Below are 12524 nucleotides of genomic sequence, written 5' to 3' on the forward strand. Positions count from 1 at the left end.
GGCAGGTTCGGGGACGCTGCAGCGGTAACAGCAGGTGCACAGGCGGGGGTGGGCCAGCCCAGGACGGGGGCTCCTCACCGAACACCTCACGAGCAGCCGTGCCCTTGGAAACCTGGTGTAGACACCGATGATGCGTCTGCAGTGTTCATGAGTCTTCCCTCCTCTGTTCTCAGACACCCTCTCACCAGCTTCGAGTCCCTCGTCGGTCACTTATCCGGTGGCTCCAGGCGGTGCCGATGAACCTTCCAGCGTAGCCCTGAACATTGAATGTAGAATCTGTGGGGACAAAGCCTCAGGCTACCATTACGGAGTTCACGCGTGTGAAGGCTGCAAGGTACGGTGGTCCCTGGTGGAGGGGAAGGTCCCTGCTCCAGGGGCCGCGTGTGGTTCCTTTTACTTACTTATTTAATTTATTTTGAGAGAGCGAGAGAGCAGGGGAGGGGCAGAGAGAAACAGAGACAGAGAATCCCAAGCAGGCTCCACGCTGTCAGTGCAGAGCCGGACGTGGGGCTCGAACGCACGAACCGTGAGAGCATGACGTGAGCCAAAATCAGGAGTCGGGCGCTTAACCAACTGGGCCACCCAGGCGCCCCTGGTTCCTTGTATGTTTTACACAGATTTTCGTCACGACTAAAAAGATCTGCCAGAAAACAGAGATAAGAAACAGACCCACGTAAGAGATTAGCTTCTCCGTTCAGAGGGTCTGGGACAGATAGCTGGACCATACTCGTTAGCAAGTGGAAGAGACATGTTTGAAAGAAAAGGAACAGTAAGAGGGATCCCTTTATTTGAGGCCGGGGCCAGGGAGCCCACTCGCTCTTTCAGTCCTCAGCAGGCCGGGGTGGGGGGGGCAGTGTCCTCACGGCCATCGGAGGTGGCCGGACGCCACATCGTGCCTTTACGACGATGTATGTGTTCTCAGCTCTGGGGTTTCGTGTACACGACAATCTCAGCGTCCGGTTACAGGCAGAAATCTCCTCCCCCTGCGCGCACGGAGACAGCTTACTGACCCCTGGAAGATGCCGCGGCCTTTACCGGTGCAGGTGCGACCTGCCTCCTCGAGACGCTGTCGCCGCACCCGAACCTGGGGCGGCCTTGGAGGCCTGCGTCGCAGGGAGAAAAAGGGCTGCGTGAGCGGGGCCGGCTCTGCCTCCCGACGACGGTTAGAATTCTGTCTCCAGCCCCCCGCCTGACCCTGTGCCTCCTCCGGCCATCCCGCTGCACAGACCCAGACGACCAACTGAGTGAAGGCACCAGCCTCCCCTCCTGTTCCCCCAGAAATTGCTGTCCCCCCTCCTGCGGGCCCCGGGACCAGCCCCATCAGAAAGACGTAGGAAGGCGTGGGAAGCAGACAGAACAAGAACCGAAGCAAATACACAGACTCCTTCACAAGCCTTCTGACCACGTGCCTGTGACAAAGCTAGTTGCAGGGTGGCCTCTTCCGCGGGGCCGCACCTACGTTCCTTTCGTTTCTTTTTTTTTTTTTTATGGGCTAAATAGTGACGTCTTCTCTTACTGGGGAGAGCTTAAGATGCTTCTGTAAAGCAAGACAACTGTTTACAAACAGTCGGCTCCCTTTTATCGTGGTCGATGGGAATTGCTGTCTTGCAAGGAGTTAATACTCCCTTCCAAGATGCCTAGGAAGCGTTTAGTCCCCAGTAAGGGTGTGGGTGGGACAGGGAGGGGTGACGCTTGTCCGACCCGGAGCAGGGCCGAGTAGCCCTGGGAGAGGTCACCTGCGTCTCCCCAAACCAGGGGAGGACATGCGGAAACTGCTTTGCACTTTGCCACATTTTGTTGTGTTTCGTCTTAGGTGTAATGGCATTGGCGATTTTCAGTCTGTCCCAATTATGTCAGACTTTTTAGGACCGTTCTACCGATTCTAGTTCGTTTGCGAAGGACCATAAATGAGCCACAAGGAGCAGGAGTAAGGCAGTGACCCCGACTTGGCCGCGGCCCACGGCCGCTGATCGACTGTGTCTCGACCCCTCAGGGCTTCTTCCGGAGAACCATCCGACTAAAGCTGGCGTATGACAAATGTGACCGTAGCTGCAAGATCCAGAAAAAGAATCGAAACAAGTGCCAATACTGTCGTTTCCACAAGTGCCTTTCGGCTGGGATGTCCCATAACGGTAGGTAAGGTTGTCTAGCGTGCCTTCCCAGCCCGCGCCTCAGCTTTCCTCCCCCGTTGGGTCGCAGCGCACCGTGTTTTCCATGAATGCGCTGCAAAGACAGTTAGGACCCAGGTCGCTTTGCAACCAGAGTAGCCCAAGAAAGTAAGAGTCTCACGTGGCTGAGCTTGCGCGGCGTGCCTGCGGTTCCCGTTAGGAACTCCACACGGTAAGACCGGGGTCTGAGATTTCCGCTGGGATGCCAGAATGGTCGCGGCATCCGAATGAAGCGTGGGCCATTGTAGGCACCTTCCCACGCTGAATTCCATTATTCGGAATCATGCCGCGAGTTTAGAACGTGCCAGTGAGGACGTGAAGGTATAACCAGTTCCCAGCAGCGGCACGTGTCCCTTCTGGAAAAAGAAAAAGGGTGCCGGACGAACTCGTTCTAGCGGTCACTTCCGTCTCCTTGAACTAAGGGTCAGTTTTGGACCTGACGACAGTAAACAACCCCGAGCCGGTCCTGTTGCCGAAATGAGTAAATGGTGTGGCCTTTTCTTTTCTTTTAATTTTTTTTTAACATTTATTTATTTTTGAGACAGAGAGCATGAACAGGGGAGGGTCAGAGAAAGAGGAAGACACAGAATCGGAAACAGGCTCCGGGCTCCGAGCTGTCGGCACAGAGCCCGACGCGGGGCTCGAACTCACGCGAGATCACGCGAGATCACGCGAGATCCTGACCTGAGCCGCAGTCAGCTGCTTAACCGACTGAGCCCCCCAGGCGCCCCCGTGTGGCCTTTTCTTTTCACCTTTTTTTTTTTTTTTTTTTTTTTAAGTCCAGGATTTATGAAGGTTGAGTTTTATCTTCCTTGCTCCAGAGCAGAACCTTGGCGGATATGGAGGGTGGGTTTTCACTCGTGGATGAATCCTCGGCGCGAACTCTCTGCCCGGCGGTCGGTGGCTGTCACGGGCCGCCTTGCTCACTTCTGCTCGCTTCCTATTCCCGTTTCTTCCCCCCCGCCCCCTCGCCCCCCAGCAATTCGTTTTGGACGGATGCCGAGGTCTGAAAAAGCAAAACTGAAAGCGGAAATTCTCACATGTGAACACGACCCAGAAGATGCTGAAACAGCGGATCTGAAATCCCTCGCCAAGAGAATTTACGAGGCCTACCTCAAGAACTTCAACATGAACAAGGTCAAGGCCCGGGTCATCCTGGCGGGGAAAGCCAACAACAACCCGGTAGGTGTCCCCGCGGCTGTTTGCCATCCAGCCTGAAGTGTCCCCCTGGCGACCCGTCAGCCAGAGTCCCACGGAGGGGCTGCGGAAACAGGTGTTAGATGTTGGGAGAGTGGTGTTACCCCCAAGGCGAACGAGAGGCCCCGGATGGAGGCGTCCAGAGGCTAAGGGGCAGCTTAACAGCAACTCCTGGGTTCGCTGGGCCTCAGAGCTCCTGGCAACCAAGTTATTACAATGACTGCGTGATTCACACACACACACACACACACACACACACACACACACACACACATCTGGTTAATAGCTTAGGGGCATTTCTTAAGTGCATAAAAAAAAAAAAAATCTCTATTTTATGCCAGAAAATGAAAGCATTTTCTTTTCATTCAACCTGTGTTCTTTTTATTATTTTTATTTATTCGTTTATTTTGAGAGACAGAGAGAATCCCAAGCAGGATCCGTACTGTCCGTGCAGAGCCTGATGCGGGGCTCGAGCTCACAGATCATGAGATCATGAACTGAACTGATATCGAGAGTCAGATGCTTAACTTCCTAAGCCACCCAGGTGTCCCCCAACATGCGTTCTTACTTATCCTTCCCCTAAAACTCCTCCCTCTTTTCCCATCACCCCTCCCCTCCCCCCCTCCAAGGCCTCCTCCTGTTTCTTCATTGAAAAGGCAAGGATATCTCTGGGCTTAGAAAGGGCTGTTCGTTTACGGAAATTTTATTGTCTTCTCTGGACCTTTCCTGCAGCACTGAGCAGGTGTCTGGGGATCCTCCTTCATTCTGCCTCCTGCCCCCCCCACCCCATGGTCAGCTCAGCCTCCGTCTCCATTACAGAACTAATCTCAGGGCCTCTTCAAAGAGGGGCTGGCCCACGGTTGGCTGATGAAGATATTTTGCCTTTTTCCTCCACGCATGGTGAAACAGGTTTAATTTGTGCTAATGAGTAGCTAGCTGAAAGCAATCCTGATTGGGAATTACAAGCTGGAATTTTTAGTCACAGGAAAATGAAGTATTTCACAAGCCACTTACTTTCATGAACAAACCAACCTTCTCTTTGACGGAGTCTTTAATTCTTCAGTGAAATTCTCCCATTAAATAGGCTGAGACATTTCAGAACAGCTCAGGCAAACTCTATTAAATTGGCAAAGCCACACCCATGCTGGGAGGCCCCAGAGGCTTTTATAAATGAGACCCTTTCTGGATCACAAGGGTGAGAATAAAATAACTTTTTAATTTTGAATTTCCCTCTTGGAAATGATTAGAATAACCCTGTATTAGAGTCACCGGCAATTCTGATCTCTTTGAGATCTTCTCTTGCTCGCTTGGGTTTTTAGAATTTAAAGGGAACTTAAAAGTCATCTTTACTCTTAACCAAACACTGTTCTTTAATATTAATTTCATTCCCACGGAGTATCTTTCCGAGATCCTTCCCACCGAGATCCACACGCCCTTGGAAGGAGCCCCCTCGGCCCGAGCTGATGCCATCTGGGCATTTGCTCTCTGGGAGGAATCTATTTTCATCTTAAGGAAATAAATAACAGACTTGAAGTCTGGGCTGGGGCTTCACTGTACAGGAGAAAGGGAATTCAGGAAACTGCTCGCCGGGGGGCGCGTGCCTGCCCCTGCCCCCCACCTCCAAACCAGAGTGCAAGGTCACCAGTCTGAAAGGCAGCGTGCAGGTGTCTGCTGCTCATGGCCGGTGATCCTGTGATCGCGGTGTCTGCACAGGGCCGGACTGCTTCCCACCCAAGGCCCTCTGCCTTGGCCCTCCCCCGTCCCCCTCCTCCCCACCAGCCCAGTGGGGCACTTCCTGGGACTTAGAGCCCCCAGTGCAGGACACAGCCTCTACAAAGACCCATAGCTGACCTGGAACCAGTTAGGAGGCTGGGTGGGCCAGGAGGGGGATGCTGTGGGAGAGGAAGGGGGAGGGGTGCAGAGAGGGTCTTGAGAGGAAGAAGGGGGCTGCAGGAAGCATGGAGATTCCATGGCTTTGGGGAAAGGTCCGCAGGGGGGTGACGGCAGGGATAGCGAATGTTTCCGTCCGCACAAGGGCTGGTTTGAGCCCCTGAGATCTCCGAACCTTGAGGCCAGAAAACGAGCAGGGTCCTCAGTTACCTAGTCCTCGCTTGTCAGGTCCCTTGCTGCCCCCTGATATGAGGGAGCCAGGAACAAGCTGAGGTGCAGAGGCAACATCGGTGCCGTCCGAACTTGGCTTCCAAAAGAAGTGCTCTTCAACAGTGTCCTAAAAAGTCCGTGTGTTGATGTGTGAGGTGTTAAGAATGTCACAAGGAGACGTTCCAGGAGGCCACTTGCAATGAGATGGCGAGGAGCACTGAAGTCTGGGCCTTCCGCGCTCTGTCCCCTCCCAAGGGCGCCCTCCGCGTGCGGGCCGCTCCCAAGTGCTCAGGCCCCAGCTCTGCACACGTGCACACACCCGTCCTCGCTCCAGCTCACTTCTGGCTTCAGAGGCCTTACAGCCCTGAAGAGACAGAGGGTGAGTGGGGGAGGGGCAGAGAGAGAGGGAGACACAGAATCTGAAGCAGGTTCCAGGCTCCGAGTTGTCACCACAGAGCCTGACACGGGGCTCGAACCCACCAGCTGTGGTCAGGTCAGATTGTGACCTGAGCCGAAGTCCGATGCTTAACGCTTAACCGACTGAGTCACCCAGGCCTGGCTACAAGTTTCTTAAATTCAGATGTTCCTCTCAAAGATTCCCGTGTTGCCCACAATTGTCAGGGATTATATTTAGAGTCTTTGAATGTCACCAGTTATGGAAAATCTTTGTCCTCTGGGAACATAATTTTTAGACAAAATCATGAGTCAGTAGCAGCCAGCCTGAATGCAAACTGGGATTATAGTAACAGAGTCAGGTGTCTTGTCTGAGAAGACTAAATGAAGCAAGGGGACGAATTTTTGACCTGTGGCTGAGAATGGATGCTAACACTTGTTGTTTAATTTTTTTGAATGTTTATTTAATTTTGAGAGAGACAGAGCGTGAGCGGGGGAGGGGCAGACAGAGAGGGAGACACAGGATCCGAAGCAGGCTCCAGGTTCCCAGCTGTCAGCACAGAGCCGGACGCGGAGCTCAAACTCACAGACCGTGAAATCACGACCTAAGCCAAAGTCGGACACTTAACCGACTGAGCCACCCAGGCGCCCAGTTTTTTTTTTTTTTAATTTTTTTTTCCAACGTTTATTTATTTTTGGGACAGAGAGAGACAGAGCATGAATGGGGGAGGGGCAGAGAGAGAGGGAGACACAGAATCGGAAACAGGCTCCAGGCTCCGAGCCATCAGCCCAGAACCTGACGCGGGGCTCGAACTCACGGACCGCGAGATCGTGACCTGGCTGAAGTCGGACGCTCAACCTACTGCGCCACCCAGTCGCCCCCTTTTTTTTTTTTAATGTTTATGTAGTTTTGAGAGAGAGCATGAGCCCGGGAGGGGCAGAGAGAAGCGGACAGAGGATCCAAAGCAGGCTCTGCGCTGACAGGAGCGAGCTCGATTTGGAGCTTGAACTCACCAACCGTGAGATCGAGACCCAAGCCGAAGTCAGACGCTTAACCGACTGAGCCACCCAGGCGGTGGCTAACCCTCTAACACTAGTTTTGAAAGGAATGGCAACATTATTCTCAACATTTCTTTTTTTTTTTTTAACGTTTGTTTATTTTTGAGAGAGAGAGAGAATGTGGGCACAAATGCACGTGGGTGGAGGGAGGGGCAGAGAGACAGGGAGAGAGAGGATCCCAAGCAGGCTCCGTGCTGGGAGCGCAGAGCCCAGTTTGGGGCTCGAATCCACGAACCGTGAGTGAGATCATGACCTGAGCCGAAGTCAAACGCCCAACCGACTGAGCCACCCAGGCGCCCCTGTTTGCCATGTTCCTGATTCTTCGGGACAAGGGGCCTCTTGGTGTCATCCTGAAATGGCATCACCTCTTTAGGGGATGTTGCTTCAAGATTGAAAAACATACTTTTTATACTGTTTACTAGAAATGTCTAGTAAAACCTAACTGAAGCTTACTAAATGGTTTCATCCAAAGTAATTACACCAATAATTCACAAGTTAAGTTTTTCCTAAAAGCTGGTGCTGCCTGACTTTCCATAGAAAGTGCTGTTTAAATGTATTTAAAGACGAGTTCTTGGGGCGCCTGGGTGGCTCAGTCAGTGGAGCCCCCGACTTGAGCTCGATGATCTCGCGGCTTGTGGGTTCGAGCCCCGCGTCGGGCTCCGTGCTGACAGCTCGGAGCCTGGAGCCTGCTTCGGATTCTGTGTCTCCCTCTCTCTCTCTGCCCTCCCCTGTTTGCACTCTCTCTCTCTCTCTCTCAGAAATAAACATTAAAAAAAAATTTTTTTAAGTAAGTAAAGATCAGTTCTTGTCAGTAACATCATCAACACACACGATACCAATCAGGTTTGCACATGAGTGATAGATGTCAGTTAGGAGAAACTTCTGGTCTCAGTGGGGAGTGATTTGGGGGGAAATTGGGCAGGTTTCTGCCTCACGCTATTTAAACTCATCACAGCATGCTTTATTTATTTGAAATGACCACCCGTGATGGCAGATACATTCATATTCTAACTTAAGTATAAAAGGCACATTCCACAGTTATATATAATAAGCAGCATGGGTTTTTTTAGATGGTCCTATCAGCTGTGTTTATCAAGTGTGTTAGCATACATAATTTTCTTTAATAAACATTGGTTTCTTAATATGAGCACCTGTTTTGAATTCAGATGGTTCCTAATTCTGTTAGTCCCTGCCTCCTTAAAATCCAAGTGATGATTTTATAAAAATGAAATGAAATATTTGTGCCAGTTATATCCCCATTTATGAGAGTATGTTTCACATAAAACCAGTCCCGGACGGGCTTCGGGGGCGTGTATCCCATTTCAGAAGGCCCTGTGCCTGTCTTGAAATTCTTCATTTTTTAACAAGGGGCCCCACGTTTTCATTTTGCCCTGAGGCCCGCAAATTCTGTAGCCGGTCCTGCGAGATGCGCCATCAAAAAAGAAACCCATGTTCTGTGGTCACGTACTTTGGGAGCTACTGCCTGTCCCTGTTCTCGAAGCTTCACTGCACACACCTGTTGCGATAGAGACTCTGGGAGGTCCTAACTTCCTTTAACTCAGCGTTTCCCAAATTTCTCTGGCCACACAACTTTGTTTTAAGACCTTTATTTCTGCCATAGGTACTTTTTTTTTTTTATATTTATTTTTGAGAGAGACAGAGTGCCAGTGGGGGAGGGGCAGAGAGAGAGGGAGACACAGAACCCGAAGCAGGCTCCAGGCTCCGAGCTGTCAGCACAGAGCCTGACACGGGGCTTGAAGTCACGAGCTGTGAGATCATGACCTGAGCCGAAATTAAGTCAGACTATTAACCCACTGAGCCACCCAGGCTCCCCGCTGTTGTACTTCTAAAAAGCCAGTGATGTAGCCAAGGTGGCCTAATAGTATATTTTCTGGAACTGAGGGGAAAGCCATGTACCCTTTTATTTATTTTAAATGTTGATTTCTTTTTGAGCAAGACAGAGCACAAGCAGGGGAGGGGCAGAGCGAGAGGGAGACACAGGATCAGAAGCAGGCTCCAGGCTCTGAGCTGTCAGCACAGAGCCCGACGTGGGGCTCGAACTCACGGACCGTGAGATCATGACCTGAGCCGAAGTCGGACGCTTAACTGACTGAGCCACCCAGGCGCCCCCGTGAACTCTTTTAAAAGCATGTCTCCAGTCCATCCTAGAATGTTAATTCCTTAAATCTGAGCAATTTCCCATGAAGCAGAACTGCCCCCAAACTTCCTCAAAACAATGGTAATCTGGCTTTTATGATCTTTGGAGAGCGACAGTTTTAGTCTTCCTTAATCAAACTGGAGATATTCAGAAATTTTGGCTCTGAATTTTGTATTTCGAATGTTTTCGCTCATTCACAGGGAATTTTTAGAGTATGCTCTTCAGACGTAGAATCAAATTATATTTTCGTCCAATGCTGTATTGCAAACTCTGATTTTGTTTAAACATTTCAGAAATGGGGCACCTAGGTGGCTCAGTCAGTGGAGCGTCTGACTTTGGCTTGAGTCATGGATCTTGCAATTCGTGAGTTCAAGCCCCATATCGGGCTCGCTGCTGTCAGCACGGAGCCCGCTTCAGATCCTCTGTCCCTCTCTCTCTCCGCCACTCTCCTGCTTGTGCTCTCTCAAAAATAAATAAAACATTTTAAAAAGTTTTTTCAGAAACACTCCCGTGTATCGCTCTGATACTCTGCCTTGCTTCTGGGACAAATAGCACCCCACAGGCACCCTGAAGGTGGTTTTGCACTGTGGTTTCTCCAGATGCCCTTGGGGGCCCAGAAATAGGGAACACATCATGCCAAGGGTCCAGATGCAATGTCAGTGACGTGTTTTGCCCATTGGCAGAGTGAGTCTTAAAATCATGAGCGGCTTATGCGTTCTACATTGAAATATCCCAGGAGGAATTGAAAATAATGCTTTGGCCCGCCTCATTACTGATCTGTAGAGCACATTATAAATCACAGAGGTCGCGTAGAAGCTGTCATTTCTTCTGCTCTGCACACAGATCTGGTGTACGTTTTGGCCAGCAGCACAAATCATGTATGTGCATCCGTTCTCTTGTGCCCCACCAGATTATAATCCCTTCTGGGCATGCTGGCTTCAAGTAACATGGCCAACCATCTCTTCTTCCCCCCTCAGAAAATGGCACAACCAGTGGGCTCGGATGCAAAGGATACGGCAACATACCGTGGGGGTTTGGCACTTGTTCCAGAATGGAGCGCTAAAGCGCCGATTTCAGTCTTATGCACAGGGAGACGAGGGTTCTTGGAGACTTTTCCCAGTCTGTCCCCAAAGAGCAAGGACTTAACAACGCTTGTTTGCTTATCGCTATGCAAACTTTGCCAACTTTCTGAGTTCTGTATATCACGTGTCAAGTTTATTCCCTTAGCCGTGTTAGATAACGATGGATGTCTCCAAAGTTCGTAAAATGGTAAAATTGAGAACTATTATGGGATGAGCGAAATGGGTGCAGGTGATTGAGAGGCACATGTGTTTCATTAGAAAATAAAGAAGCCAGGGGGATGAAAGTACAGCTCAGGGACTCGAGTCAGTAATATTGCAGTAACGTCTGGCAACGAGGCTCGTCGTGGTGAACACGGCATCACACGTACACCTGTCGAACCACCATGTTGCGCACCTGAAACCAATGTGACATGGTGTGTCAATTGTACTTCCATGATAAAAATTCAAAAGCTATTGCAATTTAGGAGCTCAGAGAATATTATAAAATATTGGGGCGCCTGGGTGGCTCAGTCGGTTGGGCGTCCGACTTCGGCTCAGGTCACAATCTCGCGGTCCGTGAGTTCGAGCCCCGCGTCGGGCTCGGTGCTGACAGCTCAGAGCCTGGAGCCCGCTTCGGATTCTGTGTCTCCCTCTCTCTCTGACCCTCCCCCGTTCATGCTCTCTCTCTGTCTCAAAAATAAATAAACATTAAAAAAGATTTTTTTAAATAAAATATTAAAAGTGCTTTGCGAACATTCTGTTGTTAGCTTTCCTGCCCAAGTCAGACCTTCGTCGTCTTAGCCATGAAATCTCCACCCAGTGTCAGGAAGTGATGATTATTATCTTACTGACTTACATCCTTAGTTCTCTATGTGTGTCTTCATGTCCCCGATTAGTTTTGAGGTTAAGGATGAAGACTGCCCCATGGGTGATTTGGAGACCGTGGCTGTTCATCAATTCATTGATGATGAAGAGGACTGCCTGTCATCAGTTAATTGACCTTTTCCGGTGTTTCTTCGCAGCCCTTTGTCATACATGACATGGAGACACTGTGCATGGCCGAGAAGACTCTGGTGGCCAAGTTGGTGGCCAACGGCATCCAGAACAAGGAAGCAGAAGTCCGCATCTTCCACTGCTGCCAGTGCACGTCCGTGGAGACGGTCACGGAGCTCACGGAGTTCGCCAAGTCCATCCCTGGCTTTGCAAACTTGGACTTGAACGACCAAGTCACTTTGCTGAAGTATGGAGTTTATGAGGCCATATTTGCGATGCTGTCTTCTGTGATGAATAAAGACGGGATGCTGGTAGCATATGGAAATGGTTTTATAACTCGTGAATTCCTAAAGAGCCTAAGGAAACCGTTTTGTGATATCATGGAACCTAAGTTTGACTTTGCGATGAAGTTCAACGCGTTGGAACTGGACGACAGTGATATTTCCCTTTTTGTGGCTGCTATAATTTGCTGTGGAGGTAAGTCGTTGACTTAACCTGGTGCCATGTCACCTGCAGCCTCCCGATCTGAAGAACTGCCGTAAATGTGGTACGTGCGGGAGTCGGGCACGTGGAGCGTGTGCTGGCACGTGGGAGGGCATCTGAGCCCCTGCATCACCCCTGACAAGAATTAAGTGAGAATTACATCCTATCGTGTCATATTACAGCATACATTAACATATGCAAATAAGTAGGGGCGCCTGGGGGGCTCAGTCGGTTGAGCGTCAGACGTCAGCTCAGGTCATGATCTCGCAGTTCGTGGGTTTGAGCCCCGCATCGGGCTCTGTGCTGATGGCTCAGAGCCTGAAGCCTGCTTTAGATTCTGTGTCTCTCTCTCTCTGCCCTTCTCCCATTCGCTCTCTCTCTCTCTCTGTCTCAAAAATAAATAAACATCAAAAAAATTTTTTTAATTAAAAAAATACACAAATACCTATTTGTACATTATATAAACGTGTCCTATTCATAATTATAATGCTATATACATAAGTCTATTTCTAATTATAATCATATCAAATATATATTAGGTATAATGGCGATATAATTTGATCTAACGTATCTCGTATCTAATACATCTTAGATAGAATTATGTTATACTATACGGTGTATAATATTACTATTATATGATTCTATTATTACAGGATTATGTCCATGTTACCGACAGTATTGTATAGAGTGCCATATAGATGTTAGCACAGTTTTGTTCACTGTTGGTATATTTATCCTATTTCATAGTGAAAATCATGAGTAGCTAACTGGAGATTGCAGTTTGCTTTGCCAAGGACATGGATCCCACGGAAGGGAATCTGGGCTTTCGCTGGCTCTGCAGCTCCCAGAATCTTGGCTCCCCGTCACGTTCCTTTAAATAACCCTGTCCTGGTATAAGAAGGTCCTCCCTGC

General features: G+C 49.8%; 1 protein-coding gene across 6 annotated transcripts in view; it reads left to right on the top strand.

The window, feature by feature from the left end:
- PPARA (peroxisome proliferator activated receptor alpha) overlaps window positions 1–12524 on the top strand; it is a 73563-nt gene that overhangs the window by 51601 nt on the left and 9438 nt on the right. For 5 of the 6 annotated variants that reach the window (XR_007153977.1, XR_007153978.1, XM_047866865.1 and 2 more), the window contains 4 exons: window positions 174–334; window positions 1994–2132; window positions 3148–3350; window positions 11159–11606. Coding sequence is in view for 4 of the 6 variants with exons in the window: in XM_047866865.1 (XP_047722821.1) it covers window positions 174–334; window positions 1994–2132; window positions 3148–3350; window positions 11159–11606 (951 nt within the window). In the remaining 2 variants the exon portion in view is untranslated. Of the gene's footprint in view, window positions 1–173; window positions 335–1130; window positions 1163–1993; window positions 2133–3147; window positions 3351–11158; window positions 11607–12524 lie in introns of those variants that run through there. The other variant, XM_047866866.1, reaches the window with a different exon arrangement.

This window comes from Prionailurus viverrinus, chromosome B4 (assembly GCF_022837055.1).
Source record: "Prionailurus viverrinus isolate Anna chromosome B4, UM_Priviv_1.0, whole genome shotgun sequence".
Taxonomy (NCBI): Eukaryota; Metazoa; Chordata; class Mammalia; order Carnivora; family Felidae; genus Prionailurus; species Prionailurus viverrinus.